The sequence below is a fragment of the Strix uralensis genome, chromosome 2 (genome assembly GCF_047716275.1).
Source record: "Strix uralensis isolate ZFMK-TIS-50842 chromosome 2, bStrUra1, whole genome shotgun sequence".
In the NCBI taxonomy this organism is placed as follows: Eukaryota; Metazoa; Chordata; class Aves; order Strigiformes; family Strigidae; genus Strix; species Strix uralensis.
Window position 1 is genome coordinate 80,684,338 of NC_133973.1, and position 17,082 is coordinate 80,701,419.

Here is a 17,082-nt window from a genome sequence, read left to right on the forward strand (position 1 = left end):
AAAGGCCTATATTATTTTCTTTGATCAGAATTGGTCACAATTCAGCTCTTGCTTACTCTTTTATGACAAAGTGAAAGTAGCTCATGCAATGTCTTTAGCAGGTTGGCATTGTTTTTCCATCAGCTCCTGCTTAGCTTTCTGATGATGAACTGACTTCTTTTCACACCAGTAATCCCACAGTATCCCTCCATACAGCACTGCTTCCAATGTCAGCTCCTTTAACCAGTACAAGGGACTGAGAAGGCATATTTATTTGCATCATTTGTTTATTATTGTTGTTTGAATTTTTTACTTATGCTATTTTTATAGCACATTCAATACTGGTTTTCACTTTTCATACTCTGATTCATTTTTCATCCTGTTTTCTTCTCCCTATCCATCTTGCATCACCTCTGTGCTGAGTAAAGTGAAAATCCATGAATGAGTCAGAGTCAAATTTTCAGTCACATTGGTCAGTGGGGTTTGAAATTAAGCAAAATGAGATTGCTCATATTTTTTTTTTTTTTTCTCCTAAAAGTGGAAAATAACCTTTCCTTTCTTTGGTTGCAATAAAGAGAGCTTTAGCCCATATTTTCCAGCTGCTTTTATTTTCCTGAAATCCAGTCTAGGCTATGATGCTCATCAGTGACTGGTGTATCTATCTGTTTCTGTTCTTTCTATATTATCATTAGCCTTGTCTCATTCCTCATCCTATCCTGTGTAACATCAAAAGCTACATGAAGGTCTTATTTCTTGTTAAATGTTACTCTTCTGGGAGTTTTGTTTTTTTGCTACAGGATATCTGAATGGCTGTTTAAAGGAGATTTCTTTCTTTTCTTTTTTTTTTTTTTTTTCCTTAGTTTACTTGACTGAAGAATTATGTGAATAAAACTGTAATAGAGGTTTTCCTTAAATGCATGTTCTATACTCCATTCTAACATTTTGATTGCGTGTTTGGTACTTTCTACTCAGCACACTGAAAGGGAGACATTTACATATTTTAATCAAGAACAAGGAATTAATAATTTCTTATGTATGTAACTTTTAAAGTTTTTTGCCTATATACTACCAGAATTAAGAGCAGCAGCTATTGTGATTTATGTTGACTGGATGTTATACAATGTTATTATCTTCTCAGCTTGCAAGAGCCTAGTTTTCAGTTGTAATATATAATATTTCTGCTATGTTAAGCTTGTTATTAAATCCTCAACCAAAGCTTTCTCAACATTTCACATATCATGTAATAATTCAGCTCAGAAGCTGTAACACCACACTATTCCTTTTGAAATACAAAATGTGACTGGCACAGGGGGAAAGAGACATTTCTTACTGCAAGCCAGGAAGGTCAATTAGAAAGTAGAGGTGCATCTGCAGTTGCTTCATTGTGAATATTGACTAACAGCATCTTCTAGCCTCACAAAACTGCAGATGTTTGCTATTACCAGCATTTCCTTCCACTAATATTTAAACTCTTCTTACCTATGAACAGATTCCACTCAGTATCCAAATCAGCCTGATTTGCTAGGCAGCCCTTCATTACATTGAGGCAATAGTTGTTGCAAGGTTTCACAGTGGGAAGTCCTCTGCAGTAAGGGCAGTACAACATCTTCATTAACGCCCGGATGCACCCTGGGGTGGGACTGACCTGCAGAGTTTAAGCGGGGGAAAGAAAAAGAAAAAGGAGGAAATCAATCTCCTGTTCTGTGAATTTCGGGATCGCTGAGATTATGCCTCTCAAGCAATAAGCACAGAAGGGGCAATTTGTGGAAAGAGCTCAACCCTTAATAACACCCTCCTATGAGACTAATCGATTCCTGCCAATTATCTTCATTTAGCACAGCCAGGAGCGATTTTCAGGAATGCAGAAATCAACACTCCCCTACTGATGGCGTGCTTGCCTCCCCAGCCCTCCCACACAAAATCTACTGGAAAGCAAAGGAAAAACATCCAGGGAATCAGCTGGACAGTAACTGACTGATCCTAACACAGAGGATCCTGAGGAGACCCCACGCTCTTCCTACTCAAGCTAGACCTGTAAATCACACCATCACCAGATCAGATTCTCCTTTTTATTAAAGAACAGTAAATCCAGGATAATCTTGATGATTTCTATAAATTTATTCAGAACTGCACCATGACAAAGGAATATCATTCTGTTTTCAGACAAAAACACCCTTCTGTCTTCTCTGACAGTTTCATAAAGAGATCAGACAGGGGTTTTTTTTGGTATGCTTTCAACATCTTAAGTGACAAAAAGCATTATAGACAACAGCCTAATGCATTTCAATTTACATATCAGCATGGCACAACATGGCTGCACATGGTGAACTTAAAACAGCCACCAGAGTCAATGGAAAAACACCCAATGCGTTTAGGATTTCCTGTCAAAGTCATTAATACTGCGTGTGGCTGACAGAAAGAAGCAATGTGTAGATATAATTTTTTAGCGATATGTGTTACAGTTTGCATTAGAAGGATATGGGTTTCCTGGAGAGGGAACATGGAGGTTAGGGAAAGATTTTTTGCATAGGGCTTCTCCATTATTTCTAATGATCCTTCACCTCATCTTTTTTAGTCATCAAAATGCTGAGCATCTATTCAGCAATGTGCCTTCCATGTTCAATGGAGAGTAATGGGTCCTTTTTGGGTTGTTTATTTATCCCACCTCTTGAAGCACAGGATAAATCATCTTTTGGAGGACATCCACTGAATCCTTTATATCTAAATTTAAACTGCACAAATTGGTCACATTTAACAACCATGTGAAATTTCTTGGGTAACTATTAATTCCCTCACCCTCTTGTTTCCATATTTGTTTCATCTCAGACTTTTAAAATTGTATGTACTGCTACAGCGTACGTTTTCAGGCCAGAAATTCTATTTGGATTAAAAGTGCATGTTAGGTACTACTTGCAATAGCATCTTGTCATGGTGCAATGAAGTGTAAGTTTCCCGTGCTGGAGTGACAGTCTAGAGCAATGACAAAGGGCTACAGGTTCCTCAGTGATTTCAAAATTCCTGGACAGGAGAGTGCAGAGCAGTGGCACTCCTTTCACTCATCGTGTTGGTTTATGAATAAATGCAACACTTCTAATATGAATTTGAAGGGATTAAACTGTTCTTCTATATTCATGGTAGCATGTGCTGAAAGCATGAATCTGACTGCACTATAACAGTATGTGCTAAACTGACTGATATGGTTCGTATTATCAGGACTGTACTAAAATGGCACTTCTTTTCATTTTCTCTGGAATTTCTTTCTCCCTTTTTGATGTTAAATCACTGATTTTTAGAGAACTATGCAGAACATACTCTTTAAACTGGACATTTTAATGGCTCTGTTAAGAGCTACAGCAGATGCTTCTGAGTATGCTCAGGAGATATTTTTGCCTTGGATTCCTAGGGAAATGTACTTTACTAGCACAACACTCTGATAGTGTGTGTTTATCCATCCTTTTCCAATAGCTTTTGAACCATTAGCCAATTTCAATCAAATTTGATGAAGGGCTTCAGGTCTCAGTACATTAAGATCCTACAAGTTTTTTCAAAATAGAGAGCTGAGAGAAGAAAAGGAGAGAGGCTCTATTACTGCTTTTATTGAGGAAAAGGCTGAAGCGTGAGGTCAATTCCTCACAGATATCAAAGAATCCACATGGAGGAATGATGCTGTGAATGACCCACTAGTTAAAAAAGCACCAGGGGGAACTTTCACCTTATTAAATAGCAGAAAATGCAAACACAAGGAAAGCTGGACTTCATTATTTCCACTTCTCAGAACTAATTTTTAGAGTCACTTATCCAACTGTTTTATCTTTATATCTCCAAACCTAGAACAGGCCCATTTTTACAAAAAGTTTAGCATCAAAAGCTAAACTGTAAGCAGAATATATATGATCAACAATGGAATCTTCAAAAGTACTTTGAAATTGCTGCATAAAGCCAGAGGTATTTCTATTGGTAGGCACTGAGAGTTTTATCAGCAAAGCTCCTTTCATGCTTAAAATTATGCTTCTTTCCAGATCCAGAAGTCTTGTCAATGCAAAGTTGTCAACACCTGGTTGACCCCTAAGTTCAGCTGGAGTCTACATGTTCTGCTATCAACACTTTCCCAAGCCCACTTTGGTACTTGTGCTGACAGCCCATACACCTATAGGATCTTGAACTTGCACAAAAACTCCCTGGCAATTTCATTCTTGAAAAGCATAGGTAGAGAGAAGACAGTTCCTGTCTTTATATTATATTTATATAAATCAAATATCATAAATATTTACATGAGCCTTATTTTATCACAAGTGTAGTCTGAGACATAACTAGCTATCATACCTTTCTCTGCCAGAGGTTCAGATCATATCTCTGATCTGCTAGGACAGGACCCTAAAGGCCAGTTAGAATATTTATTTACACTGGCCCAGTGAATCTTGAATTCTTGTTGCATTACAGAACAGCTTTAACCAGAATACTCCCAACACAGTCCACTGTGAAGCAGTCAGGATAAATTCTTACCATTCAAAATGAATGAGCAGGACCCAGGTGTCTCATATATTGTCTGAATGTTTTAATAGCCCACATACAAAATTGTGGGATCATCAACAGCATTTTACAAGAAAGGAAGGTGCCCTGCTTTTGGTTAGAGACAAGTAATGCAGTTCTTAAGATAAGAGGCCAAGCTGTGACTCCGAGCAGAAAGCAGATGGAGAAAATCTCTACAGAAGCCTCTGACATATCTGTATCAGCCTCTGACACAGACCAACACAAGCAGCTCCTTGCTGATCAAGCTGGATGTTGCAGGCCTCTGTTTCAGAAGATGCTATGCTGGTAAACACAGATCAATTGTTGTGTCTGAGGGCAAGTGGCAGGGACTGGCTTACGTTCACAGTGCTTACTGCTAGCACCTTCTACTCCAAGCTGGCCACATCCATACTACTACATAGTATTTGGCACGACATCTCCTCTGGGTCCCCCCTGGTGCCTGAGTGACTAAAATACATAATAACTATTTTGTGTGGTTATTTTTCAGCTCCAAGTGTTTGGAATAATAGGAGGCAGTACTGCAGGCAATGGGAGTAAAAGGAAACTAAATATAATGTTGCACGTTGTGAAGTGAGACAGGAGGTTACGTCTGATAGTGTTTAGACTACACTTGGGTTAGTGTTGAGAAGAAGGGAGGGGACCACAACAAGACAGGTATCTTCATGCAGGTTTATGGAGGCAGTCTCTGTCCTCCAAACAGTCCATAGGCACTGGGTGGAGAGGGTCAGATGGAGAGGTCCAGAATGCATCCAGGAGGACGGCTAACAGCTAAGCTGTGGCCTGAACACATGATGAGTCCCGTTCTGAAGTTTTCTCCATATTACCCTGTCACTTAGCAGCACTGATGTACCTTTAGGTGACCAACCCTTCCCACTTGTGGCAAAGGGACACTAAAGTAACTGGGATACTTTGGAAGTCTGAAGGCTAAAAGTTAAATGCTACAGAAAAATTAAGTGTTAACAGAAGTTAAGTGCCTTCGTGAATCTAGCCTTCAGCAAGCAGCCAAGTTTCAGTTCTCAGCTTTAGCTGTTTTTTCTGTACCTTTATTTTCAGAGAACACAGTCAGGTCTTTTTCCTCCCTCAACAAGAGCTGAAGTATCTTCCATGCAAAAAAATAATCAAATTTTGCTCTAATATTCTGAAATCTTGTTAAAAAACAAACATAAAAAATATTCAGCTTAGAGTGTCAGTATTTCAAAAAGCTATGAACACATGAAATCTGGAGATTATCACAGAAAGTTGATTTTCAACCACCTATAATTGGCTTGCTACTTCTTGCTGCTGGCAAATTCTATGAAATGTATTTTCAAAGCCCGTTTCTCACTCCCATCTTAAAAAATATATTCAGAGTCTCTCACACTTAATAATATTTTTCTGCAGACCAGTCAAAAGGCAGATATTAATTTAATTCAGAAGTATTTAAAACCTGCATTTGCTGAGGAGAGCTGTTCTTCAGATCAGGAGTTTCAACATTTTTTCTGTAACTAACATTTGTGGATAGATACAGCTTGGCTTTTTTTCTTTTTTTTTTTTTCCTTTTAAAATACATTGCAATTGGCTCTCTGCTAAACTCAGCAGAGAAATTTGCCTATTTCTAAACTTCAAAGTTTAGAAATAACTAGTCCTTATGTAAATCATATATTATAAATCAATCAGATCACACTGAATGACATAACTGGGGAAACTGCTACAGAGGAATCATTAATTATATCATGCTGTATCCCTGACTGACTAGGACATCTTCATTTTAGTATAAGCATACATGGAATGCAGCACATCAGAAAAGTGCCTTTCTGAGCTTTGATTGAGCCTAGTAGCTGCAGGACATGTTACATTACCGCATTTTGTAACATTTTCTGACAGCTTCAGCTGTATCTAAATGTACGTTTTTGCACACATGTTAAAAAAAACCAAAAAGCAAGATTCTTAAGGGCTTCATTACTGAACACTTGTTTTCTCCCTTCAAAAACTCTAGGAGGAATATTATTTCATCTAGAAGACAGATTTTGCAAAGGTGAACTTTCAAATATAAATAATTGAGGAGAGAACTTGTTTGGGTAAAAGCCATGAAGTTGTACTCCCGTAACACCGCATTTGCAAAGACTGCTTTGTTATACATTTGACCTGTTTTTATAATCAAAAGCCTTGGCTTTCTCAGGTACACAAACCTAAATCTTTCTTCTGATGCAAAAAATCAGACAAACTGATTAAACAGCTGGTTACCTTTAGAAGGATCAAACACACTGACATGCAGTTTCTCTACTTGTATTTATATGAGATTTCTTACTGAAGTAGGTGGTATATGTTGTCTGGTAATAAAGTAGGGGTGTTCTTCCAAAGTAATATTGAATGTACCTAAACTCACAGCAGAAAGCCATACTTAGGTCCAGTTCCTGTCATTTATTGGCATATAATAAAATCTGTCAAATATGAGCAAAATAAATCAAAACCAAGTGCCATCCCAGAGACCACAACAGGGGACACAACTCCTTCCTACAGTTCCTGTGCACCCAAAGGAAATTATCCCATTTCGAATCACATGGAGCCACTCTTTAGCATGAAGACTTTGGGGGGATACTGCCAGGAGGAACCAGTTGATTTCTAGCCAGGTGGTCCAGGAATTATATACTGTTTTAAAATGCCTCTGCACTAGAATAACCCATAGTCTGAGACGGAGAAGAGAATTGCATTTAATTTCTCACAAGCTTTACAAATGCATTAACAACCAGGATACTGGATAAAAAGTGGAAACTTCTACTTCTTTCCCATTTGGTGTTCAAGATGAGGTATCAAATACTTTGCTCACAAGAGGGTGAGGTATATTCCTGCAGTCCCATGTAAATGGTCCCTAACTGGAGAGAGTTTTGAAATGAATCCCTGTCTTTAGCACTCCCCACTTGGCACACTGATGTTGTGTGCTGCACAGGCATGATGCACTGTCTGAGAAACTGGGGCACTGACATCCTTAAGTCACTTTTTGGGTCTCTGTGTAGTCCATCTACAACTTAATGATGGAAAAATGAGCTAAGTTTCCCAAGCATAATTTTGTTCATGGCCAAATTATCTCAAGAGTTTCAAAGAGGACTAGGGCAATAATAATAAAATGCTCATGTATGTGGCCAGGTCATGTTTGATCTTGAATACATTGGCATGTCTCAACGAACTCCAAGAGAAATGCAAACTCCACTAAGAGTAGGAGTGTCCCCACATTCTTCCACCAAAAGGTTAATATATCTGTGGACAACTCCATTTCTAGCACTTCCTGTCCAAAAACCTCTGCAGTGTAATTCTAGTTTTTCTATCCAAAATTACATTTAAATCAAATGGGACATAATGATTTAGAAGTTCATTCTTGTGATTTCAGAAGAGAAGGAAGAGACATACCTTTAATTAAGAATTGCTGATTGTTGCATGCAACCTGCTAGAACTGAGGAAACTTTTCCTAAGCACAAAACCATGATTTCTGATCACCCATTGTAACAGTGACGTAACTGGGATCAGACTGTGATGTATCATCAACTACACTTTATAGGGTACACAGGATTACTGCAAGCCTTTGGGTCACCCATCCTAAGAGCTACAAGTCCTTTTTTCTTTCCTTTCATCTTTAATTAACTTCAGTATAGAGACTAAACTTCAGTCCAATCACTCACTACTTTTCATCATATATCTTTGAGACTTTCTTCTCAACATGTTACAATTATTCCCTATTGATTTTTGTTGTTCTTTGTTTTTAATACTGGGGAAAGCAGGTAAGGCTTAGCTGGCAATGATGCTTTTTTTCCTTTTGCTCTTTCTTTTCTTCAAGTAAGATTTGTTCACTGTTGGATCCAAGTGATTAATTTTTCTCCTTGTCCATATTTTGACTGTTTTCATGAGCACTGTGTAACTGCTGATTTCATTTAATAATCTAGATATCAACCAAATTCTTTTCAGCAGGTTTCAGCTGAAAATATGTCTGTGTGTATCTAATTAGAACTACATCAAAATATTAATAAGTTATTTGAATGATTTATTGAAGTACTTCTAATTGTTTCAGTCTGGCTCTTAGATACTAAGATCTCAGTTCACTGCTTTTATAGCACAATCTGATATAAAAATGGAAATACTGCATCAGCCATACTCAATTGGGAATTTATGTTGTAGAAGGTCAGTTTGAGAATACTTGCTTATATCAACCAAAAGTCTAGTCTAATACTAACCTCCTAAAGATAAAAATAGCTATCTTTTCAACAATTAATAGCATCCCAGATGACTGAAAGGTAGAAGACCTGGTTTGAGTACTACAGCTTTGTAGTAGTGTCTTTGACTTTGTGCTTGAATTATACCAAAATAAAAGTAAAACACGGCAGCCAGTTAAACAGCTGAAAGATTTTCACAATTCTGGGGTAGTGCCTCTCGAAAATATGATGAGATATTACATGGTAAATTTAATTTTCATATTTTCAAATATTTTTTCTAGAAAATATATAATTTATAGTTCAATATGCTCATGAAACTATTAGAAACAATTTTAGGGCAACATAGTTGAACCCTAGAAAAGCTTTATAATGTAAAAAAGAAATTACACATTTACTATCTGGTACAAACTGTGCAGCATTAAGCACTTACCCCAGTGCAACTCAGTTGAACCACCTTAATTTTTCTAAAAGACAAGGAATATCTAGCCATTTTTCTTCTCCAACTAGTATGTCTTTTTCCATTTTCGATGATTTTGAAATTGTGAGAAATATGGCAACTGGATTTCTTTCCAACACATATTAAAATTTGAGGCATTTTTCATACTTACTTGGTCATATCAGTATGCCTACAGTTGTGCTCTGGTATGTGTATAGTTCTGGAAGATGGACAAATATATCTACTCCATTTTACAGATGAAAAAAGAAACATAACAAGAAATTTTAAAAGGTATTTAGATGGCTAAAACCTTAAAAATTATGCACCAGAATTTTTCAACACTGTTTATAAGTATCACTCTCATCTGTGATTTGCCTAGATTATCGTAACATGTAATTCTGAAACTGGGAAAATAAGGACTGCAGGTCTCTAAGTGATTACATCAGGAGGTTGTACATCAAATAATAAATCATTGTTGGAGAAATGAATTGTGGAATTTTGTAATTTCCCCACCAAAGTCAAGGACAAAAAACCACAAGGACAAAATGTTCAGATGTTTACTTGTGTGAGACCGAACGTCTATTTACAGAGGAAAAGAATAGCTTTTCCTATTTTTAGGAAAATAGGAAAATTACTTATCAGATTACATGAATACAGGAAAACCAAATTTAGAAAGTCACTTGAAAAGCTGCAGTCACAAGGATATTTCGTGTAAAGCTGTTCTTTTTAATCTCTTGAATCACTTCTGAGTGAAGTTTTAAAGCAAATTTTTTTATAATTTAAGTTTTTACAAAATGAAATGTTTGAATGCTCAGATGTAAATATTAAAATGTTCTTCTTAAATAACATGTTACCTGTCAGAGGCATAATCAATTTCAAACAAACTGTGGAAAAATGTCATTTAATTATAAATAGGATTAAACGAAGAATTTCTTAGACTGAAAATAGTGCAAGCTAAGAAAATACTCCAGGATATGGGGGTTTACATCCCATGAGATATTATTTAGCTGAAAAATCAGCCCTACAAATTTTCTGGAAAAATATTTGTCTTTCTCATCTGTTGTTAGAGTAAGCCCACATTAAATAGAACTTGAGGTATGTATTCCATCTGTTATTTTCCCAGCATTTCAAGGGCAAAGTTAAGGTGAAAAATCTTTGAAATAATTTCTTCCTTTCACTCCCAGGAGATGAGAAGTTTTCTTTTACACAGAAATAAGGAAGGAATCTCACAGCTGTTAGGCTTTTCAAATCCCACTATCTCTTCTGGAACATAAACTTTCAGACACTGTCTTAATAAAAAGGAGTTCCTCTGCTTTCTTCCCAGAGAAGAAAACCCACTGCATCTCACTTCAAGGGAGTATGCTCATTTCTTCCAGCCTCATATAGAAACGTCTATGACCTCCACCTGATAAGAAGCCCTTGGTTTAAGAGGAAAGCATGTGCTAAATTTTCCAGGGCTGAAAATAGAATAAGACATGACTGTAAGCAGCAGGGTCAGAAACCCCCTGAAACTGGCTACTTCAAATAATTTGGGGAGCAGAAAGAAAATCCATAAAGTCCAGCACCTTAGAAGAGGTTCTTAGTATGATTTGCTCGACTAGACATAGATATCAAAATCTGACCTATGTTCCCTTACAAAGCAGATTCACTTCAACCTAAAAATAGGAGTCTAAAATAGGTGCTTATTACTCTCTCTTGTGGTGCTGTAGTGACTACTCCATGTGCAAATATCTTCATGAGTATGTTTAAAGTTAAACAAGAAGAATCCACCATTTTTTCCAACTGGAAAAGCAGGAGGATGTTGCTGAGCAATGATGTGCAGTTGCCTTGTAGAATAGTCAGAAGAAGAGCCAATTTAAAAGAAGCATTCAGAAAGTATGGTGAGGAAAAAATGCCAGACTAAGCTCTGCACAATCAAGCAAAAGTGGCTTTGTGCTCACTAGGAGGAACAAAAATGTTGCAGAGAAGTAGGTTACATATTTCCCCGGTACAAATCAGAAATAGAAGGGGAGGTCCTTGATAATCTGGGAACCAAATCCCCCAATAAGCAGGAGGGTAAACTCTGAGAAAGGGTTGAGATAGAAAAAGAGAAGAACTGCCACAGCAGGAGATAATTATCAAATCGAGCAGTTCGACATGTTGTGCAGCAGTATCTGGATAAGAAAATGATGTGAAGAATGGTCAAAGTCAGTCCTACTTACAACACCCAAGAAGCTTGAAATGCAGGCTACATACCTGAGAGCAGTCTTGATGACTGCCTATCTGTGATTCACAGTGCAAAACAGAAAAGCACCTGAGAAGAAAATCAGTTTCTCTCAAATATAGAGTGATCAGCAAAACTTCTGATCACTCATAAGTACTCACAAGTACTCACAAATAAGTCTTGTTTGCTGTTCACTGACCTGTGGGTTGCTTTACTGACTTAAAAAGGGCATGAAGGTGAGAGTGGTGGAGAGGGCTGTGGGATGTCTTAGTTGTCTGGTGTCAGCAAGAACACACTAGTCTTGATGAGAAAGAAATAAATGCATACATAATATTGGCAGTCTTGGTCGATGATAAATTATGCAATAATTTGAGGTGACAAGTGACAACAGATTGACCCAACATGTTCCTGCTCCTTCCTGCTCTAAGAAACATGGATGGAGTCATGATGCAAAAGACACTTTAAAGTTTATAGTACGGTGATCACTATCTGAATTTGTTGACAATGGCAATCTCCTAGACACAGCAAGTAAGGACATGCAGATTTCTTACAGGTGCCTTCCTGCATGACTGATGAATTGTCTGGGCTGCATACTGGCAGTGACTAAAGGGTAGGGAATGCATGGCCTAGTACTAAAAGGAGCATATTCTACTAAAGAGAGAAATAAAATTGTAGGGATAGTGAAGCAGGCAACTCCAAGGTTGATAACTTTGTCTACTTGATAAGCTTCATAATATTGCTAAATTGAACATTTTTCAAGTGAGTTCAAAGGGTAAAATCCCATAAGTAGCCCTGGGCTATTTGGAAAAAAAGCAAAGGAATCTCCATAGAAACAAAACATGATTTTTGAAGTTGCCCATATTCTTGGTCCTTCTCCATGAAATTCAAAAGGCCAAATAACAGAGTGCTGGGTTTTGAAATGAAACATTAAATCTGATTGTTAGCAATAAGCTAGACACATCTTGTCAGAGATAAGATGGGTACAAAAATACAGACATCACTTCAGCAAGGAATGCAAAGCCTGTTTTAAAGACTGACTATTTGCTGAAGACCTTCCAGCCCAGTAGAAAGAAAGATGTCGGTTATTTGGGACACAACAGAATATAATGCTTTGCTTATGCTCCTGCTTCATTTCATGATGTGAATGAAGCACAAGATGGAGCACAATATCCAGGACAGTAAAAGAAAGTCTCTGTGGATCATACGGAAGTACAGAGATCGAAAGTGAACATCTTAAACTATTTTCCTGACTTCTAAAGTGAAGAAGGGTGTCAGATCTTTAAGGTATCCCAACATGGATCTAGTCAGATACATGCTGGGTTCTAATAATAAACCACAGGCTCCTCAATACAATACACAGTAATTTATATTCAGGGTAGCACGGAAACAGAGGGATGTTTATAAATAGCTCACCATCTATTTATAGGATCCATAAATGCCCACTGCATTATGTGGGCCCAAATCATGTGAGATCACCTTATAGCTCCATCTTAACATTTCCTCTTTTATGGTCTTTCGAATGCTCTTGTTAGATTTTCACAAAGCTACTTGTAAATATAAATACCATATATAAAATATTTAACAGATGCTCAAGTGCACCGTGGGATGATGACTATGGTCTGGAATGACCTGTTTATGGGATGTGCGCCCACATTTCTGCTGAGTATTGCACTTGAAGCTTTTGGAACTGCATAGTAGAAAGTAAATTTGTATCTTCATCCCATCATTTAAGCATTATTTAGTTCTCTTTTCTTTTATTTTCTTTTAAATCCCTTCCTGATAACTCCTTCCCTATAGACACAGAATGTAACAACAGAGGGATCCTCATTAGTGTCTGCATGTTCTACTTCCAAGTCGCTATAAGAGAAAAATAGGAAGGTGATTAAATTGAGAATAGTTAGGGGAATTAATTTTTCTACAGTAAGAACAGGGATTATTCTCAGTGTTTTGCCTCTGAGTTGTGTGCTAAAGAAAAACGTGGTCCAAAGTACTAGCACTGGATGAGTATATGATATGAAGTCAAGTATATAATTTCCCTGAGAATGTTTTATTGGATTGTATTAAAACAAACTAGTCTTGTGTAAAAGATCCAACTTTCTTCCTCCTTCACACTCATGTCCACATAATCATACAAAAACTAAAATCATGTACATATATAGTAAAACAAGATGCATTGTCTTGTTCCCTGATAGTTAACAGACAGGTGAACTGCAGCAACAAATTGCCTCTATTATATCTAGTGTGATAAAAATATAGTTTAGGTACTCTAATTTTTGGAAAATATTCTAATGGAAAGTAAGAACAGTGTAACAGTGGTTTGAAATACGCAAGTACCCAATGAAAGAAAATTTGTTGAGTTTAAACTGGTTATTTGTTCACACTCGCAGAACAGGAAGCAGATCAAAATCTACATTACAAAAATGTATCTGACAATTAGATTTGCTTTTTCCTTCTATGTAGAGATAGACTAAATGTGAAATTTACTATTAAATCTTCATTTAATCTACCATGAATTTTAGGCTGATGTACAAAACAGCGGGGTCTGCAAGCATATGAAAACATTCCTTTTGATATTTTATTCCTCATAAATTCTCAGCAGGTAAGATGTTTACATTTTTTTTCTTTATCCAAATCTGAGCAAGAAAATGCAGTCTGTGTTGAACTGACTAGAACCTAAAAGGCAGCAGATCTATAAACGTGAAAATTAAAAGAAGATATTAAACTGGGAAAAAATACAGCCTAAGATAATTTTCTTTTGCTCAGACATTTAGCCACAATAATTTAAAACCCAACAATTTCAATTATCACTACAAGCTACTGTAATTGTCTTGATTTACAGTTCTCACTTTCTCAAGTGTAGAAATCACTCATTTATGTGTTATGGTTTAGATCTGTCAACAGCCCTTGAAAGCACTGATCCTATATCCTCCTCAGTGGGATGGAAGTGCTCTGCAGTATGCACTGAAGCTCCTGTCCCAGATGCACACTTCCCGGCCATCGGCTAAGATCAAGTGCATCATCTTTTCTTATCACTTTAATATCTGATACATCCTCAGCTTGAAGATTTTCTATTAAATGGATTTGGAGGGCACAGGAAGGAGTAACCGCTTCCTCCATCCACTGCATCAGCCTGAAACTGCAGTGCTTCCAGTTACTGTGGCCACATTGTGACTGTGTGTCAGGATGCGATATCTGTGCATAAAACCACCCTGGTGCTGTGGTCTTTTTTTAGGTGGAATCTGAATCCGTGTTGCTTTCATAGATCTTCTTGTGATACAATCAATGGCCACAACGGCACCTACCCCACTGAGCCTATGTACTCCATGGGGCTGATGCAGCCACTGCAGCTATGCTCTTCATGAAGGACTCCCGAAATCTCAGGTCAGAGACACAGTGCATATGGGGAAGGCTTGTAACTGTGACCACCCTTGTCCCTGCTGGTGTCACTCTTCCCAACACACTTTCACAGACTTTCCATAATAGGTTAGAACAGACTTAATTGTGCTGTGGACTTAACTGGTCCTGAATACACCTGCAGCCAGACCAGGGCAAGGATTTTTGTATTTCTCCCCCAGCATGCCAAGTTCTCTTTTAACAAAATGAAGGATGTTCTATAGCTTGCTAAATAAGACGTCAGTCCTTGGTAGATGGCAAAACTCCCATTCATGTTGAATCTGAAAGGACCACAGAGATTGGACTGAATGACAATTTGACCCATGTCTCTAAGTGGCAAATGACTGAATTTATTGCCAGCTAAGTCAGAAAATCCAGTAAAAGTAAAATACAGTGCGGTATAATGGCTACCTGGCAGTAAATTTGTATTTAAGCTATTTCATTGCCATTTGTCTTTATCTGATTAAGCCACCTGATTTATAAAACATGCTGGAATGCAATTTATATACAGCAATATAATCCACCTAGTGGTCTGGTTTCCAGAACCACAAGGATAAACATGCTCAAACTGTAAAGGCACTCTCAATGCCAGATATTCATTTATAATACCTGCTGAAAGATGTCTCATCATTACCATCTCTGGTATGGATGAACTGTCAGCTACACTACCACAATCTCTTTCCAAATCTTTTCAATGTAAGGAAAGTCTCAGTCATTTCCAAAACACAAAGGTATTTCACAAGTTGGGAGATATTTCCTCATCAGGGCAGTAATGTCATTCACCTTCAGTGATGAAGAAAACAGGGATATAACTGTGAAGTTAGCACTACTGTAAACCTTTGACAGAGAAGCCAAATTTTCCAGTGGATATGAGAAATGCCACAAACTTGGTAGAGTCCTTTGTATCTAAAGGTGGATATTGGAACAGATTCTGAACCTAACAGCTTTGGACCAGGTACCACAAACCATCATGAAAAAGTAGAATTTCACTGTCCCTGTCCATTCAGCAAAGAGTACATTGTTTCCAGCAACCTCTCTAGAAATATGTGTCCTAAGTAGAATACCAGTTCTTAAAGTCTTATAAGGCTGCTGAAACAATTCTTATGAAAAATCAGAGGGTAGAGAATACCTGGTTTTCTTTCATAAAGAGCAGTGGAGTGAGTAGAATAGATGCTGCACCAAAAACTACCAAGGTTCAAGTTTTTATTTACATGGGCAAGTGCAGTGAGGTTCAAAGCTGTGTAAGGTCTCTTGCACATCCCATCCACTGCCTGGATTTAAAGGATTGCTTCTAGAGCAACAGAAAGTAAATTTGCTTATGCTTACTTGATTTTCAGAATCTTCAGAATTAAAGCTAACAGTAACTGGATTCTTCAGCACGAATATCTCTGGCACAAGAAGAAAACTGGGATCACCTGCTGATTCCCCATGTCAGTAAAATGCCATTTGATGGATGGCCTCAAAAGTAATTATTGAGGTCAGTTTCAACTGGGTACATCCACTTTGATTCTCTCTCATCAAAAGACAGTTTTGCAATTCATGGAAAAAAATCATAGCATAAAAGTAGTTCTTTTTTGCTGTCATTGCTTATTTTACATCTAATTTTGCCACCTCCACTCTGCACCTCGATCTACAGCCCCACAAACCTACACCATGAACAGCCCACAGACAAATAATCAGATAAAATAAGCCAAGATTTGTCAAAAGTTTTGTTTGATGGACACTGTTCTATCATCTTGATGAACCTTAAATAAGTGAAATTTAAAAAGAAACAGGCTAAAGGAAAAGAGATGTTAACTTCAACAGTTTTTAGGCCTTATAAAACAATACTTCTAATGTGAAGTTTTTCATACTAGCAAACCTTCCAGAATAAAGAGCATAGGTAAGGAATGGTTGCTATCAGTTAGTCTAGCAAGTGTAAAATTGGTTTCTAGTTGCAACCTGTCATAGAATCATTTAGGTTGGAAAAGACCTTTGAGATCATCGAGTCCAACTGTAAACCTAACACTGACAAATCCACCACTAAACTGTGTCCCCAAGTGCCACATCTACACGCCTTTTAAATCCCTCCAGAGATGGTGACTCAACCACTTCTCTGGGCAGCCGGTTCCAGTGCTTGACAACCCTTTTGGTGAAATTTTTTTTCCTAATATCCAATCTAAACCTCCCCTGGTGCAACTTGAGGCCATTTCCTCTCGTCTTATTGCTTGTTACTTGGGGGAAGTGACCCACACCCACCTTGCTACAATCTCCTTTCAGGTAGTTGTAGAGAGTGATAAGGTCTCCCCTTAGTCCATAGGAAAACTCTCCCTCATTGCAACCATTTGGTTTTTGCAGTATCTCTCCCCGTCTTGCTGAGT

At 37.6% G+C, this 17,082-nt stretch overlaps 1 protein-coding gene and 1 non-coding gene across 2 annotated transcripts in view; one reads left to right on the forward strand and one right to left on the reverse strand.

The window, feature by feature from the left end:
* GPC6 (glypican 6) overlaps window positions 1-17,082 on the reverse strand; it is a 798,134-nt gene that overhangs the window by 212,666 nt on the left and 568,386 nt on the right. The window contains exon 4 of the mRNA XM_074859430.1: window positions 1,459-1,624. Coding sequence (XP_074715531.1) covers window positions 1,459-1,624 — 166 coding nt within the window. The remainder of the gene's footprint in view (window positions 1-1,458; window positions 1,625-17,082) is intronic.
* LOC141940325 (U2 spliceosomal RNA) lies at window positions 14,312-14,496 on the forward strand. The gene has a single exon (XR_012627953.1). It is a non-coding gene; the product is annotated as a U2 spliceosomal RNA (small nuclear RNA).